A 19,166-nucleotide genomic window follows, 5' to 3' on the forward strand; every position below is an offset into this window, starting at 1 on the left:
ATTTATGTAGCAGATATCATTCAAATACTTCTAAAAAAAAAACTGTCTGCTACAGGAAACTCCCTAAGCCCTGGATTTGTCTGTGATACGAAAGTTAACAATGTTTTACAAATAGAATGCACAATGATTTGTTACACAATATGACACCTCAATTTTTAAACGGACTGATTTAACCTCAGTTTTTGAACCTCTATTTTCCCTTATCTCCATGACCATTTTTCCTCCATATTTTCACTCATACCCCCAAATTTGGAAGTTAATGTAAAGTCTCACATACACTAAATGATTTGGTTAATTTAAATACATTCTGACTATCTGAGGACATGAAATATTATCCAAAGAATTAAATTATTACTAAAGAAAAGTTATATACCACAATGTTCTTCTTTAGGTAAGAAGTGGGGAGGTAAAATATTTTCAGAAAAAGTGAATAAAAGCACTACTTTTGAACAAAATGAACATCGTCTCAAGGGTTAATTACACTCCTAAAGTTTCACGGCTGAATCTAGTGGCTAACAGTTCAAATATCTTCTTGGAAAAATTCAAAATGAAGCTGAGTTCATTAGGATTAGATTTATTGTAGAAGTCTAGTAAAATCCTTCCTGTCTGACTTCATTAAAATACACATACATATTTTTAAACTTCCTTGAATATTAATTTATATAAAATATGATGACTACAAAAAACAAGTAACAAGTATTTTCAACTCATGCTAAGCTTAGGAAAATAAAGACAATCAGACAAAAATTTTTTAATTCTACCCTTTCTTTGGATTCAGCAAATTCAGTAGTTTTGAATAGAAAAGCAGATTTTAAGTACAAATGTCTTATAGTTCCATCAATTTCTACTTATCATTTCTTTAAAAAGTCTTAAGATCAGCAGATAAAGTTATATATAAAAGAGTCATATATTGATGCTCACAAGTTATCTCCTTTTAGGGTATTTCAAGGTTAAGAAGAAAATCAGGAACTGCTTTCTATGAACCAACTTTGTAGCTGACTAGCAGATGTAAACACAGATCTCAGATGTTTACAGAAATTATACCAGCAAAAGCGGCTTTCACAGTTACCATGTCCAACAAGAGAGGAAGGCTATAGAAAATGTTGACTCTCCCAAGTTCTTAATAGTTCATTAAGGTACAGTTTCAAAATATAATTTAAAAGCCCCTTTCTATTTCTATAATAAGCATAAATATGCAGCTAAAATGCAAAAATTTACAGATGCTTGTAAAGCAGGACCAGATGAACCCAAAGCACCTCCTTCCTCTACTGTGAAAGGTTCTATTCCAAGTAACCACAAAATTTAGGTAGATGGTGAATGCATAATGCAGAATAAACAACTGCAATCTGACTGGCAACAGGAAAGTGCTAGTGAAAATTTAGTTGGGTTTGTAAAATACTGGCCACTTGGCTGTCAAATAGGAAAGTGGGAGATTGAAAAAAAACAACAACAACAAAACAAAACCCAAATCAACCTCCCCCAGCCCTCCAAAACCATTATCACCAAAAAAAAGTACTATGGCTTTATTTTATATTTTTCAAAACCAAGATAACTACTCTACACAAAAAACTAGAGAGCAAATTTTTTTTAATGGAAAAGATTCTTTTTTTTTTTTAAAACAGAACCTTAATGAGGCATAGTTCAGTTACAGAAATAAAACTAGCCAACCAAGTTCTATGCCAACCTCCTAAGTCTCAAACACAAAATAAATAACTGCAAGCTAAGACAAAATGACTTTCCCAGAAACAAGTCAGAAAAAGTGCAAGCAAGTGGTGAAATGGAATACTCAGGGAAGTGTTTACACCTACAGCTTGATGGTAAGTTTTAACAAAACCCAGTAGCAATAAAACAAGTCAAAGCATATTTATAGTAATCAGGTTTACACAGAGGCTACAGCATATTGATGAAAAAATGGAACAAAAATATTTAAGAGGTTCTGAAGTAAGGATCACAATCGACCATGCTAATTTCACTTCCATTACAGCTCTAAACCTCAGAAACTGCTTGCTCTTCTCCAAGCTGTGTATGTATACTGAACCTGGTTATCAGGTCATTTCTGTACTTCTTTATTTGGTCAGATTATTTGTGCTCTTATGGATGACTTTTAACTGAGTTTGACATGTAACCAAAAGTTAAATCTAAACCAGGTTTTCAGGCATCCAAAAATAGTGACCTCATTTAAGTTACCATACAGTTCATGACAAAACAAAGCTGAGAGCAAATTAAAAATAGGAGCTTGGTTGGTGATGGACAGGGAGGCCTGGCATGCTGCGGTTCATGGGGTCGCAAAGAGTCAGGACACGACTGAGCAACTGAACTGAACTGACTTCATTCTTGGGATTATAGTAATAAGGAAACTGATACGTAAGTTTTTTGGTTCCCCCACCCCCATTAAGTATTAAAAACTACTCATCCAGGTCATTCCATAGCTCACATGTATTTAGAAGTAATTTAAATAGTGAAATACCATATGGAAGTTAAAACCAGACACAGATTAGTTTCTTATGTGCTTGTTAAATCTTGGAAACAATGAAAATGATAACCAAGGGATTAGATTTGAGGAATCCAGTCATTCTACAAAACGGCCTTGGAACATCCTTATAATACAATCAGATTTCCATAACCAGGCTTGGAGATGGGTATCCTGGGTCCCAGCCTCACCCTTAGCTGATTATTCTCTTAGCCTCCCCCATTTTCCATTATAGCTCCTGAACTGCTAGAAGTGGGTGGCAGGGTTATCTAGTTGAATAGAACAAAACCAGCAAATTCTCAGGAACCAGGCTGGCTATCTACCTGATCCTAGTAGGGACTGAGAGGGACCGTCACTATGCATTCTGGGCATCAGCATCTACAGGGCACTGTAATAGCCGTCTGGTGATCAAAAGGCGTGACTACCAGAGCACAAGCAGGGATGACAGAGAATCATTAAAATCATATTAAATACAATATAAACATAAAAATGCCATTATATTTTAATTTTTTATTCAGTTCGACAATGACAAAGTACATTAGTCCTTGGGTCAATGAACTGAACTTTTGCCAGGCTGAACATTAACAGGTACTCTGATAAGTTTTTAATTTCTAGCTTTTAGTATCTCACAGCAATTATTTTCTGCTATCACCTTTAACATTTTTTTTTCCCCTCCATGAAAAACTAACAGTAAGCTTTCTATTCAAGAGCTACATAAAAACAGTAATAATTCTATGTGGGGCTATATAACTAAGTGCTAGACTCCAACATTTTGGAACCTAATTATACATTTAGCAGCACTAATAAATAACTAATTTAACACTAGAATCTGTAAAGGTTCTATTATCACAGACACTATCATGTCACTGTATACTAAAATATTCCTATATATCTAAATTTGCATTTTTTCAAATGGCTCTGTAGAATATGCTTTAAAAAATAAGCATATAAAAGATCACATTCTCTTAAAAAAAAAAATCACATTTTCTATTTACAGGGGGGAAAAAACCCTGCCTTTAACTATGTAAAGAACATAAGGGCTGTTTTGTATCTAGAAACTACTTTCAGCTCTGACTATTACACTCTGACAAACCTTTCCTTAAAATACATTTTTCACATAAGTCACTTGTTATAGTCAGATACTAGAAAATAACAGTAGATAGATGAAAGAAAAGTATTAGAAAGACATTACAGAGAATATAATCTATTTGTTTCCTTGTTTATAGGAAAGTCAAGTGATGTGGTCATGCTTTTAGTAAATATACTAGAATTGTGGTTTTAACACTCTGCTGACCTGGGATTGTGGTGCTGCTGCTAGAGCTACTGTCATCCACGGGCCCAAAGAAATCAAGGTTCAGAAGAGTGGAACCTCCACTAGCTTGAAATTCAGTGACCGTGTTGGTAGGCAGCCACACAGAAGGTAAGCCAAGGGATGAGGGGTTATGTGTAAAAAGGGGTAAGACACACACTTGAACATGCAGGTTATAATTAGTAGTCATTACACATTTTAAAATCAACATTAAAACAATGTGTACAGTATTAGTTTTTCATTGCTAAGGACATTTCTAAAGTAACAGTTTAATTTAATGTACATTTTCTCATGTACAATGTAAATAATTTAACACTTTGTAAGGTTTTAGTTAGGAGTTCAGTTCTTTCAATTGAAACTTGAAGCCATACCAGAAAGACCAAGGGGGAAAGTGTACCCGTTAAAGGGAAACAATACTTTAATCTCAACTCAACATTAAATCACTGTTCATGCCCAAATCAATCTTTTATGTTAGTAGTGTTGGTTTCTAATGAATGGTTTTAAAAGTGACAAAGTTGTCAGTTTCAGGACACGCACCAATACATTAACTTAGTTTAAAATAAAATAAGGTAATAGAAATGTCATAACTGCCCTACCCTGATGTGCAACCTCAAGCTGTACTGTTCCCCTTTAACTCTGAAACAGTAATCAGAAATAGTATACATTTTTAAAGAAGTTTTTTGTTAATAAAAAGCACGATGATTTGACTGAATAGGACACCAGACAACAGCAAAAGGTGCATCCAGGCTTTCCTTCAGCACTGTTATTCAATTGGATGCTTTCCAGATACCCTAGGATCCCCCACTCTAAGGCAGAGCTGATAAGAGTAACAGGTGTTTCAGACCATGGCTCAGACAACTTATGAAGTATAAGCAGTAAGAATAATTGTACTTTAGAGTCCGATTAAAACTTGTGATATCAACACACAGGAAACCTAGTATTTTGTGTTATTAAAAGACCCCACCTTATTAGAATAAGTTAATCCTTTCTCAGGATTTTCTTTTAAAGTCATAGGAGAAACCAATTATTTCTGGAACTACCTACTAGTATTTTGAGATAAGTTTTAGAAAAGGAGCATGAAAATCACTCATTTCTCATTTGCATACAAGTGCTCTATAAAATATTATTAAGTCTGAAAACTACTTTGAGTCAATAAATATGGATCTATTTGCACATTGTTTTTGGTTAAATAATTGTGCTTTGTGCTTTAAAGCAGCCTCTAGACACAAGACTTGGCATCCAAGAAAATTCCATAAACTAAAACTACAGAAAAAAATTTCAAATAAATTGGTCTACCTAAAATGTTATTTAAACTACCTAAATATTTGTGAGAAATAAAGACGCTTATCTTTGACTTAAGATGAAACTAAAATTTTATCTGGTTACTACTACTTATATATGGACATTAATACTGTTAATAATAGTAACAGCTGGTTTCTTGAGCAATTACTATTCAGAAAGAAAGCCTGAATTTCCAAAGATAAGAAGTTATGTTCAAACAAAAATGGAAATCAGCAGAGAGAAGTCTGTCTGAACTTTGTAGCTTTCTTAACTCTAGCTCTGGCGCTAGAGGCTCTACGGAGAGACGTACCATCTAAAGGGTTAGTAAGGCCACTGCTACTCCAGTCAAACTGGACGGGTGGTAGAGACTCCTAGAGTTGAAAACCAAAAAATCAAAATTAATCAGTATAGGCTGTAGCAACATAAAGAATCCTTAAAAACAGAACAAAACACTATTATAGCAAGATCATTAGGCAATAAAATACCTAAAGACAAAGTTGGGATAATTTACAATTTCAGGAGGTTATCTACAAATATTAACACAAACTGAAATTGCAAAATTTATAAACAGTACAGCTTGTTGACATTAAAAATGGTGTATCTGAGAAATGGAATTATCTTACATTTTCAAACAGAAGTTTATAGACTGATTCTATATCAAGATTTCAATCTGTTCTCCATTCACAATTTAAACTACTGGCTTGAAAACCTCACTGATCTTTTTTCACTAAAGAGTGATCTATTTTATTTTAAATGATTAGCCACTTACAATTTGTTAATAGAGAATACAAGGCAAGAGAGAAGGTAGCATACTGAATTGGAGGCAAGCTGGGTTATTAAGGACTAAGAAACTAGCTGTATAAACATGGATGTTAATTTATTTGGTTTCCTTATATATATATACAATTAAAAAAAAAACATAACCTTCTCTAATTTAGAAATTACTTATAATCAGTATTAGAATTTTTAAAATAATGTACTGAAAAGTATACTCAGAACTCATTTGAATATTCTATGTTTAAAAACTCTGTTAACTGCCAAACACATAAGGATAAAATAAGCAATGATAAATATAAGATGGAAGGTAGTACAAAACATTTTGAAAATGACCCATGCTTTATTTTAAGAATATTCCTGACAGGGGGAAAAAAAATACATTTTCTTCATTTTCTTCTTTTATTTTGGGAGTGGTGTTGGCAACACTTATTGAAATAACCTTTTACTAGACTCTTACTATCAACATGTTATCATCTTTTTTTTCTCTTTTGCTCACTGTAAGGTAGGCACTTATTAAAACTTTAATCATTTTTTCTCTGTAGACAAAGACACTGTTCCCTGTAGGAAAGGAACGTGAATTGGCTAAGTTTGAAAGTCTAATAACCCCATGATATTATAATACAATTGCTTTGATAATCAATGATGGGCATGTTACTATCAGCATTTGGTCTCCCCCATATCAAGTCAGGCCTGGAGATATAAACAAAATAAAATACTGCTAATAGTGGCAGCCAGGATTAGAGAGAGGTGGAATGGGGGGTTGATGAGGGAGATGGAATGCTGTATCTTGACTGTGGTGGTGGTCACATGAAAAAATTAAACAGAACTATACACGCATATTGAGCAAATGTCATATTCTTGGTTTTGATATTACTCTATAACTATGTAAAATGTGACTGTGGGGAAAATTGGTGAAGATACAAGGCACCTCTTCTGTATGATCTTTGCAATTTCCTGTAAATCTATAATTGTTTCAAATAAAAGTTTTAAAAATCCTGGTGAAAATCTAGTTCATAACATACCTGCAAGACTGATAAATAATATTTATAAAAGATCTTCTTTAGCTGATCTCAAAAACAAACAAAAAGCTCTAGGTATTCCAACAGAATCAACTTGTTCTACTTCTCAATCAGGAAAACCTTTAGAACTAGGATGGACAAAACTCAGATTTATGTAATAACAAAATTTCTGGGTAAAGCGAAGCAAAGCTCTTTCATTAACATGTTTTATCTAAACGATGTCAAGTACCTGGATGTTTTGAAATATTTCAATGATTTTCTGGAATTTTACTTTTTACAGACATGTATGGCATTTTGAAGACACAACCAATATTATAATAATGAGGTACTAAATCATGAATCAAAATTTAGTGGAATTGAGACAGATGAAAAACAGATACCTAAATAATTACAGGTTAACTAATGGCACTGACAAGCAGGCAACTCAAAGAGAAAGCACTGGAATGGAACATTTAAAAACAACTTTATGTGGCATGAATGATTACCGCAGAGACGAAAGGAGACAAGTTCACAATAAAAAGAGGGGGAAAAAAAGGTTAGAGACAGGAGACTTTGGTTCTAGTCCTAAGTACAGCACTGACATGTGATTTTAGGTAAATTACTTAGTCTTTCCAAATATGTTTTCTAATTGTAAAACAAGTACAGTGCTAGACTGCCATTTTTTTCTTTTTTCTAAGATTCTGATTCACAACTGAAATGGCAACAGTAAGTAGCCTGAGAGAGGAAATTTGATGGTGGTAACCAGGTGGATAACTGCTAGCCAGAGAACTGACTCCACTTGGCAGTGAATAAAGTATGGTTAACATCCTAACCTTACTAAGAGGGAATCAGTATGGCACTGTGATTGGTGTGACCTTGAAATTCAGTGAAAAAAGATGTCAACAACAACAAAAAGTATCACTACATGCTTTTTATCTGTAGTTTTTTTTTTCATGTAAAATTATCTTTTTAAAAAAAAAACCCACATTAACAGATATCAGTAAAATACTGAATTTCTAAACAAGAGATGTAATGGCAACAAGACTGATGAGTACAAACTCATTTGAAAGAAAAGATAAAAACTTAGTGGGTACCAAACTGAAATAGAAAAGACAGATCAAAAAACATGCAGTCATAGTGAGAATTATGCCACTATGCTAAGTTTGAAAGTCACTGTTCAAGGATGCCAAAACATAAAAGGAAGGTTTGCCACACGCTTTTTTGGGAAAAAAGTTCAGGTATTGAACAGGTCTTTGTAGACACATTTTGCTAAGCTTCTAGCACTAACGTTTATGGTTGTTTCACCCGAAAATTATCATTAGGAGGAAGACTAAACAGCCAAAATGTTATGTGAAAAATAATAAATACATTGTGTGCCAAGGAAGAGTGGTAAGAAATACACCTTAAATGGAGAACCTTTAGAATGCATTTCAGGTGTTTGTTGAGTATTTTAACCTTAATCAAAAGTATGGAGCCAAGCAAAGATCATGCAATTTAGTGATGGAGATCAGGCATCTTAGCACAAAATTCTGATATGCATGCTGAAATCTTCTGTTTGAATGTTAGAAAGCAGACCTACACAGGCTCAAGTCAATTCAGAAATAACTTTGAACTTCTATTGGGAAATACTGTTTTCATTGGTTTTCCAAAGCCTTTAAAAACTAAAGCCAATGAGGATCACAAAAATACCATAAAAAGTATAGAATAAACTTGTTAATTCAATATTGATGTGTATTTTTAAAAAAGAGAAATGTGTACGTGAAACAGAATAAAAGGCAGTACTTGATTAAAAAGAGCTTTTAAAAAATGTAAGTAACAAGAGACCAAGTTCCATCTTCTAGCAAAAAAGTTAGATATGCTTCAATGTCGCTGAAAATTCCCATACTTGCCTATAACTAGGGAGACAGTCCTTTGATTACAAGTACTTAGGGGTCTATATGTTTGTACAGAGATGGCAGCAGCTGAATCCTTGTGCAGCTGCAACTAACCACCATCAAATTAATACATGTTGATTTCTACTAAAAATGTTCCATTAAATTAACACACATGCTTTTTATTAGGTTATCAAGACTTTTAATCAAGTCTATAATTAAATTATATAGAGGTATGACTAGGCAAAAATGACAGGTGATAGCTAACTAATAAAATAAGTAATAGCTTATGGGGTTGTGATACATGGAAGTGGCTGGATGGAGGAGAGGAGGCGGCAAGGAAAAGTAACAAGTGGCTCAAATTAACAGCAGCTCCATTTCCAGAAAACATACCAGGCAGTACTCAAATTACTTTCCTGACACCTAGCATTGTAGGAATAAGAATGCTGACTGAGGCAGAAGTGAGAAGGTGCTGTAATTCTGGAATCTGCACAGACATGGCAGGCCCGTGAGAACAGCTGATAGCCAGAGGGCAATAAACATCCAATGAAAGGAAGAGAGCTAAGGACAGACTCGGCCTACTGAGACATTTTGCCCAAGGCACCTTGCCTGTTGCCCAATCAATAAGGCCAGGCATTTTATGCATTAGGTCTCCATGCCCATGAATTTAGTGACAGTAATAAACTGGTTTCAGAGGGACGATGAAGCTAAGCTCAAGTATAAACCACAGTGGTACACAGCAATAATATTACATGTTTCTTGAAACACACCTGAAAAGGCAGGACCCTGCTTTACAAAATCATTTGCCAAAGTATGTTCTTCAAAACACTAGTTCTACAGGTGTTATAAATTCTTCTTCCCTTATCCCTACAGAAAAGGGTTCTATGGCCAAGTAAATTTGAGAAATGAAATAAAATTAAATAGGGTTATTCATTGCAGGATTTTTCAGAGTCCTTAATGTATGTGTTGTGAACCTCCAAGGGTTGTTTAGGGTTCGATATGAAATATTTCCCAAACTCACTTCACTATGGAACCCTTCTTTAGTGAAGCAATTCTGGGGATTAGTGTTCAGTGGAACACATCTTGGGAAAGGGTGTCCAAACATGCATTTTTGTGTTAGACATAATTAGTGATGATATTTAAGGTTAAGAAATGACAAACACAGCAAGAATATATTTTAGAAATGGTAATGTTCATTAAGAATTTTAACCTGCATTGAGTCAGTTGTTAACTCGATGTCAAAAAAGCAAGCAAACCAAAGTGGCTATGTTCTCCCAGGAAAAAAGTGAGAGGAAAGGCTTTAATATTAAATATATTTTTAATATTAAATATATTTGACTGAAATATGATTTGTGCTTAAATGTACCAGAGAAGTAAAGGATAAGAAGGGTAAGAAAGCCTTCTTTTTTTCTTAATCCATACAATATTTTGTTAAAGGCTGTATCATTTTCAACTTAACAGCTTTATTCAAACTCTTAAAACAATAGTTACTGATGTAATAACACACCTAAATTTTATAACTTTATAAAATTTTTGCAAGCTTCAGGAAAAACACATAATGGCAGACTTAAAGAGCTGGTATAAATGTAATGTTTTCTTTTTGTGAAAATTCAGCACTTACCAGATTTATGTGTCAGTAATAGTGATCACACAATGTACCAGCTGTAAGCAACTTTCTGCTGCTTCAGAGTTCTTATTCTATAGGTAAAAAGACTAAGGCTAGATGGGTTTAAAGGACTTACCCATAACTAGCCAGTTCTCAACTGTCTTTTCTATTTTTTAAAGAGAATTTTCTCATTGTATTTCAAAGGATGTTAATAAGAACTGAAATCACATCTATCATGAAACTAAATTTTTAAAATATTTTAAAAATGAAAAGTTACATATTAAGGGAAACAACAATGTGTGTGGACATATGTGTACATATGCATATACATATGTACATATGCATAAATGTATCTATATACATCCAGATATTTTTACCTGGAATTGGTCAGATGTACATGTGTTCATTTCTGGTGACATAGTGGTGGTCTGACCGATGGAAGCGATTTTTTCTGCAGCAGATAGTGGTTTCAGTGGTTCCTTGGTGGGCTCTAACATACCCTGAAAAAGGCATATTAGCTATTAGTTGGGGGAAGGATTGGCCCATAAACTTCACAAGAAAGTTAATCTAGCAGAAAGCAGAAAGAAAACAGGTCATTTGGATAGTACTGAAGACAAAAAGGAACTAGTCTTAAATTTTGTTTAGTGAAAATCCTACAGCACTCTAATGGGAAATAATTCATAATACCTTTGTAATCCAAACTTTTTGAAACAAGACCTTGTAATTTAAATTGGATTTGCTTTAGAGTGCCTGGTTATCCCTGTCACAAAAATGCACAAACACGTGGAATGGTGGGGGAGGGGAAGTGGCGAGCAAAACAGCCTATTACATCCATGTCCTGAGAATCCAATACTGTTCTGATGTTTCAGACGCAGAACTGCAGGAAGGGCACTCTTCATACACATTGCACCATGGTGGTACTTGGAGAGGTGGGAGTGGATTCTGAAACGCACCATATAGTGTGATGACATCCATAAGCTACAATGTGAATTTAGTGTCTGATCCTTGCTCACTACAGGATGGGAGCCTTAGTTCTTTGGATTGGCAAAGCAGAGGCACAGTCATTTCAGAGGGGAAAACATCTTATATGTTCCACTAGGCATGTTACGAATCTAACACACTCCTTCAGTAAGACAGAAAGACATTCAAGATGGGTGCAGAAACAAAGAAGAAAAAAAATCAGCACTTTGTACCTGTGTTCTACCAAACACTAAAAATAATGTGTTATTTTCATGCCAGGTTACTGGCATGAAAAAGGCCCAAGCTCTTACACATTTTAGAATAATAACTTGACAAGCTCTTGAATTATCAACCAGATAAAAGTTTCCTTTTACGGGGGCGGGGGGAGGGGGGCACAGGGCGGGGCAGGGAAGCTGCTAATTCTAACAATCTTATAGTTAGAATCTATACATTTGCTTTCAGGAGAATCCCCCTACTCTCATAAAATTGAGCATAAGCTAAAATAAATAATTTACATATATATCAATAGTTCTTAACAACAGTACACGTGAAAGGCTTTAATCCAGCATCTTGAAAAATGAAAATAAATTCATGGTCCAATTCAATGTTATATGCATAATAAAGGCATGTGCCCTTCCAGAAACACTCCATGCGTGTGGTAAACCATTACTAGTCTTAGCCAACTTTTCTAATGTGAACTCTCCCTAAAACCAGTGATTCTCAAAGTGGTCCCCATCAGTAGCTCCTCTATCATCTGGGAACTTCTCCTACCCCAGACCTACTGAATAAGAAACTGTGGGGGTGGTGCCCAGCATTTTGTGTTTTAAACAAGTCTTTCAAGCAATTCTAATGCACATCAAAATCTCAGAACCAGTGACTCAACTGACTACTTCAGGTACTACTCCTCCGGATGAGATCAAAAGATATAGAACATCTCATGTGTGTAAGGCACTATGGAAAAAATTCAGGTATCATTAAAATTTGAAATCAGAAAAACCAGATATGAAAAAGAATGCTTTTAAGGCATCAAAAAGAGGGAGGAGGAGATGATATATTCACTAAAACAACTCTGGTATTAAAAAGCTTACAAAAATGGTAAAACTACATTACTAATAAAAGGTTGTAATTAAGAGAGGGAAAAAAAGGAAAGATGTGAGTCTTTAACTCTTCATAAAACTTAAAAAATTGGCTAATGTGTTGAGTCTAACACAGAAGCATTAAATAGGTTACTGTCTCCAACATGCAGAATGAAAGTGCCCACAAATTAAATTCCTACTTCCTATTCAGAATATGACAATACCACCACCACCAATCTCTAGAAAGCTACTTCTTGAGAAAAGAGATCCAAATAACCAGAAAGTTAAAGAAACATTATGGACTATATTTACCTACAACATAAAAGAAAGTAGGGATGATCAAGGTGTTTTGAAAATACAAGATAACCATTCACAAAGGAGCAGAATTTGATTTTTTAAAAAAGCTCAAACAAAGAAGCTTTTTGTCCAATCTCACAAAACAAACAAAAACAAAACAAAGCAAAATTTCAATTCAGTAACAATAATTAGAGATTATTCATAGAGAAGTTTGCAGATTAAAATAAGGTCCAGTTCCACAGCAAATTCATTTTCACATGCACATAAAGGGTTTTTAAATTTAAATTCCACACCACGTGTTCCTTAGTTTTTTTTTCTTTCTTAAACATAGTATTTTTTCCCTTATTTTCAAGTTATTGGTGAAAAAATATTTTAAATATTTTTAGTTTAATAGACAGGACATTTTTATGCACCAATAACTTAAAGACATGCCAAAACCCACAAGTGCATCAAACTTTCGAATGTGCCCGAGTCCTGATAAGACACAGAATGAAAATGCCTCAGTTCTCCTGGACTACCTGGCATATCTGAAAAAACAAAATTTAACACGTTTAAAACATTAATGGAAAAACTAAGGACCAATTATGGGTCCTGGCTCATTCTCATTTGTTATAATTTGCTATCTCCAACCTTTTGTATATATCCATGGCTTCAACATTGCATTATTTAAAAATAATCAGAAATGCATTTAAACAAATGATATCTAAGGCTTCAGATACTTCAGTTTCTTTTTAAAAACAAATTAAAAGAGAGAGACTTCCAAAGGTGAATTTTACAGAAGTTATAAACACTAATAATACTAAAAGTGTCTATAATAAATAAAATACAGAAAAATGTCCTCAGATCAAGACTTGAAGGGATTTATGAGATCAAAAAAGGATATTATTGTATTTATTCTTTTAATGGTCCCATACCATACCTTAAAATACATTTTCCATGTCATGCTATGTAAGATGATTTTACAGAATGAATGCAACAATAATAAATACATGCAAAAGCATCATTGTACTTACCAATCCTGCTGCATACATGGGCACTATAACAGGTTGCTTCTTATTACCCGTGAAGAGCTACATATGTATGTTAGAGAGAAAGAATATATATTTAGAGAGTGATTTGTCATACAATGAAACAGTTTCCAAAATACTCTTGTAATGCTTTATTATATACACTGTGAGTGAAAAATTGAAGAAACTGTTAAATTGCCCTTGTGGGTTCTAGTTTTGATCTCCTAGCCCAATTCCTTCATCTCATACTTAAGGAAAAACACTAAAACATCTTTTTCTAAAGATAAGAAATTTCAGAGAAAAATCTAGATAGATTTACACTTATAAGTTGGCATATTTAAAACAAATGAACATTTAAACAAACGAATATCTATTTTTCTGAGAAACTAGTTTATCATAATTTGTACAGAGGTGTGAAAGAATTTAAAAACATCGGTAAGTTGATTAAAGGATTTTCTAAGATACTAGTAAACTTACAATGTTTCGGGTGTCTATTCCCAGGGAGCATAGAAGCTTCTTGTTGCTGTGGGAGCCACCCCACTGATATCTCAAGCCATGCGCATCATGGACGTCCTGTAGTTCGGTCCACACATCCAGCAGTTCCCTGCAAAGGTCACAACACAATGAGGCCACCAGCAATGGGTTACCCAGTAGCTTTCACCATGAACTCTACTTTTAAAGTGACTATAAAAATATACATTCCAATTAATATTGTGTCTAACATGAGTATATATATACCTATTACCTGAATGAAAAAAGAGCCAAGAGTCATTAGGAAAGTAACTAAGTTAAACTCATCTGAAACAATCAAGTAAAAATTTAGCCTGTATGTTATTCTTATTTAATTTTAAAACAAAAGCATTTAAAAGGAGGATAGAAATCACTGAGCACTTCACCATCTTATTAGAGCTATTTAATGTTTTCTGCTTGAGTCTTGACCCACACACACACAGTTGCAATTAGAGCATACAAAAAATTCTATATTCTTTTTTCAGACTTTAAGCATTTCCTTACCTACATATGTACCTTTTTCAATGGTTTATTATGTCCTATTAGACAGATGCATCATCATTTATTTAGCCACAATCTTGCAGTTTTAATTGTTTTTACTGTTGGCTCCTATTGCTAGTAAGGCAAATATCTTCCTGTATTTTACAGTGTGTTACTGCAGAATTCTGTTATTTCCTTAGAATGAATCTCTTGGGTCTAAGAGTATGAACTGTCTGTACAGCTAGCATATTTTTAAAAAACATAGTTAAATGGTTTAAAGATGGCAAAACATCAATCTTTTTATCTCCTTTTATTCTCAGAAATCACCCCAAAACAAAAGTCAAGAAGCACAATAATATTCATCTTAAATGAAATTAAGAAATACTGCCTCCAGAGGTGGTGAGTAATGAAATGTAAGAGAAGCATCTAGGAATAACTTTGAAATTAAAATTATAAAGTCAATCTAGACCCTCTAACATCTAAAAATTAATAGCAGTTCTGGAAAGAAAACAGAGGCATTAGAGGGAAGGCAGCTGGCATTGTAAGACAAGTGCTCAATGCTGAGGAACAGGAGCTTCCTGATTAAAAGGTTGCACCTACTACTCAGTCAGATGAATGAAAAAAGACCCACACCAAGATACTTCACAGTAAAACATCAAAACACCAGCAATGAAAGACTCTAAATTATAAATGTGAAGTGGGGGTAGAATAAAGTAAAATTTTACTTCCTGGGAAACTTTTCTTCCCCTCCCTCCCCCACCTACCCCCCCAAAGGGGCTATTAGAGGATATGCTTCACCAAAATGGGATTTAACTGAAGGGAAGTCCCAAGACAACATGGGATAGGAGGCCTAGACTGATCTATTCCAGATTGGAAGGAATTGGAAGATGGAAGACTCCAGGTAAAAGATGGATTGACCCAGTTTGATAGGTCTTATCACAAGCAAAATTGTATTAACAGGCTATTGGAGGGTAGGGACAGATTTAGTGAGTTTAAAAAAAAAAAAAGAAGAAATCATTAAATCCAGGAAAAAAGTGTACTATAAAAGAAATAGTGGCTTAGCTTTGAACACTATTTACATTATCATTATAATGAAAATACCAAATAACAATTTAACCAAAAACTATGACATAAGTGTATTGGGAAGATGAAGGGAGGAAAACAGCAGATGTAAGATCTAAATTCTCATCTATCATACTAGGAATCAAAAAAATAATATATAAAAATTTGACTGAACAGAATAGTGCTTTAGAAAATTTTTTTAAAAAATGCTCAAAAGTGGAGAGGTAGAGAGATTTTTTAATTACATCTTTAGGCACAGTATGATTTTTTAAACCTAAACAAGTTAATGTTTTAGAACCTTAACAGTTTAAGATAACCTTAGATAACCTTATAAACTAGGACAGTCAAACTAACAAATATACAAGTAGATGTAAAAAGTGTGTACTACTTACCCACTTTCAGCTAAGGCCTCTCTTGTTTTTATTGGCAAGGTACTTGTTTCCAGCAAGTGCTTCAGGGAAGTAACTTCTTCTTCAGTATCAGGGACAAATATAGAAGGAAAACATGCTTCGAAAATTCGCTCCAGGCGGTTTAGTAAAGCTGTCTGCATCAAAACATCCCCCAAAAGTTAATTTTCACTTTCATAATTTTAACAATGTCGCAGCTTTATCATTAATACAGACACACACACCCCCACAGACCGATATTCTGTCCACTGCTAAGGGGTGGAGGAACTACTAGACAGATACAGGAAGCACTAAGGGAAAGAAGCTAACTACTCATAAAGAAAGAAAGTGAAGTCGCTCAGTCGTGTCAGACTCTGCGACCCCATGGACTGAAGCCTGCCAGGCTTCTCCATCCATGGGATTTTCCAGGCAAGAGTACTGGAGTGGTTTCCATTTCCTTCTCTAGGGTATCCTCCCGACCAGGGGATTGAACCCGGATCTACCTGCATTGTAGGCAAACGCTTTACTGTCTGAGCCACCAGGGACGATAACTACTCATAGAATGCTTTTAAATAATTGTGGTGACACAACGGTGACAAATAAATGTAATTACACACCAAGCATCATGTCTGTCATTTTACAAACATTACCTTACTTGACTACAAAATTCTACAAAGAAGAAATTATTACCCCATTATACAGTGAGAAAGCAATCAAAGTTTGAACTATCTTCCCAAAGCAAAAACAAAACCAAAAAACCCAGACAATATTCATACTCTTTCCACTACACTGGGGTGTTTCTTACTACCACTCACATACTCTCTATTTAGAACAATAAGACTGGATGCTGGCAAGAAGTGTTATGCTGTTATATAATAGTTGAACAGAACCTAACACGAACACTTGAATTTTGGAAATATTTTTAATTTTTAAAATAAAAAAATTTTTACTGAAGTGTAGTTGATTTATCAGTTCAGTTCAGTTCAGTCACTCAGTCATGTCCGACGCTTTGTGACCCCATGAACTGCAGCATGCCAGGCCTCCCTGTCCATCACCAACTCCTGGAATCCACGCAAACCCATGTCCATTGAGTTGGTAATGCCATCCAACCATCTCATCCTCTGTCGTCCCCTTCTCCTCCTGCCCTCAATCTTTCCCAGCATCAGGGTCTTTTCAAATGAGTCAGCTCTCCACATCAGGTGGCCAAAGTATTGGAGTTTCAGCTTCAACATCAGTCCCTCCAGTGAACACCTAGGACTGATCTCCTTTAGGATGGACTGGTTGGATCATGTGCTATCCAAGGGACTCTCAAGAGTCTTCTCCAACACCATAGTTCAAAAGCATCAATTTTTCGGCGCTCAGCTTTCTTTATAGTCCAACTCTCACATTCATACATGACTACTGGAAAAACCATAGCCTTGACTAGACGGACCTTTGTTGACAAAGTAATGTCTCTGCTTTTTAATATGCTGTCTAGGTTGGTCATAACTTTCCTTCCAAGGAGTAAGCGTCTTTTAATTTCAAGGCTGCAATCACCATCTGCAGTGATTTTGGAGCCCAGAAAAATAAAGTCAGCCACTGTTTCCCCATCTATTTGCTACGAAGTGATGGGACCGGATACCATGATCTTAAGTTTTCCGAATGTTGGGCTTTAAGTGAACTTTTTCACTCTCCTCTTTCACTTTCATCAAGAGGCTCTTTAGTTCTTCACTTTCTGCCATAAGGGTGGTGTCATCTGCATATCTGAGGTTATTGGTATTTCTCCCAGTAATCTAGATTCCAGCTTGTGCTAGTTGATTTATATGTTATGTTAATTTCTTCTGTACAGCAAAGTGACTCGGTTATACATACATATTATATACACACACACACACACATATATATTCTTTTCCATATTCTTTTTTATTATGGTTTGTCACAGAATATTGAATATAGTCCCCAGTGCTATACAGTATGACCTTGTTGTGAAAACTTTTCAGAAATATCTCTGCTGCTAATCGAACAAACAGAGGAGGAAAGAATGTCTTTTATGACTAAGAAATTTAACAGTTCATTTGTCATTTTGATGATCTGTGTTATCTTTTAGATATTCCATTTCTCTACTCTTCTATGGTATGTATATTTGGGGTTTTGAATAGTATACTACCTTTCCTCCAAGCAAAGCTTGCATACTCCCTAGAGTATTTTCTCCGAGAACACTGGCATTTTGGAGTATTTTTATTGATTGAAACTGTTGGATTTAGACTAACTCAGATTTTGGGGGTACTAGTAGGTTTTGTCTACATGTGCAACCTACAAGAACATTTATTCCCACTTATTATTCCCATTTATTCCTAACTTTATTTCAGATACATGTAAAATATTTTCAACTTTGCTCACCTTACTACTTACAACACCAACCAGGAATACAAAATGTTAGGTTAAAGCTTACTGCAAGATTAAATGTACCACTGTATTGCCACCCACTGTACAAGAAAAATGCCACAAAATGATGGTACTTTCTGCCAACTAACAAAAACAAGTTAATGCTTGATTTTTGTTGTTTAGTCAGCAAACAGGAAGATGAAAAACAAAAGGAAAAACTTTCATACACCCATTTTCCAAAGCATTTTCTCTTTTGAAAACTGTTACCAGAGCAAAAAACTTAATGCTGTGTAATTAGTCTCAGGGTACTCTTTTGCTATCTCTACAAAAGTTAGTCTAACACCTTCATTATAGTCATGTGTGTGATATGGGAAAAGGTTCTCAGTATCAATTATGAAACCTACAGTAAAGAGTAGACTCAAGATCCCAAGGCTTGTGAAACCTGAGTGCGTCAAGGGGACCCACACTTAGTCGCTTCAACAGAGGGAATGGACAGACATTACTTTTAAAGGGATCAGATAACCATCTAATTGGAAACATAATAAGCACTGGCTCCTCCTGGGCAGGGAAGGTAAACAAAAACTCATACATGACCAAATTTTATTTCTCTGTAAATTAAAACAGAATCTTCTTGTATCCTCTTTGTTATCCGTTTAATGGGATAGAAAAAATATATATCTCTCTAGGGATGAAAGAAAGGATTTCAAAGCAT

At 34.6% G+C, this 19,166-nt stretch overlaps 1 protein-coding gene across 5 annotated transcripts in view; it reads right to left on the reverse strand.

Annotated features, from left to right (window-relative positions):
* AFTPH (aftiphilin) overlaps positions 1-19,166 on the reverse strand; it is a 69,993-nt gene that overhangs the window by 8,665 nt on the left and 42,162 nt on the right. For 3 of the 5 annotated variants that reach the window (XM_043917658.1, XM_043917656.1, XM_043917659.1), the window contains 6 exons: positions 16,097-16,248; positions 14,130-14,256; positions 13,659-13,715; positions 10,690-10,812; positions 5,371-5,431; positions 3,765-3,848 (listed from right to left, as the gene is read on the reverse strand). In XM_043917658.1, coding sequence (XP_043773593.1) covers positions 3,765-3,848; positions 5,371-5,431; positions 10,690-10,812; positions 13,659-13,715; positions 14,130-14,256; positions 16,097-16,248 — 604 coding nt within the window. The remainder of the gene's footprint in view (positions 1-3,764; positions 3,849-5,370; positions 5,432-10,689; positions 10,813-13,658; positions 13,716-14,129; positions 14,257-16,096; positions 16,249-19,166) is intronic. The other 2 variants (XM_043917660.1, XR_006343478.1) reach the window with 2 other exon arrangements.

The sequence above is a fragment of the Cervus elaphus genome, chromosome 11 (genome assembly GCF_910594005.1).
Source record: "Cervus elaphus chromosome 11, mCerEla1.1, whole genome shotgun sequence".
NCBI classification, from domain to species: domain Eukaryota; kingdom Metazoa; phylum Chordata; class Mammalia; order Artiodactyla; family Cervidae; genus Cervus; species Cervus elaphus.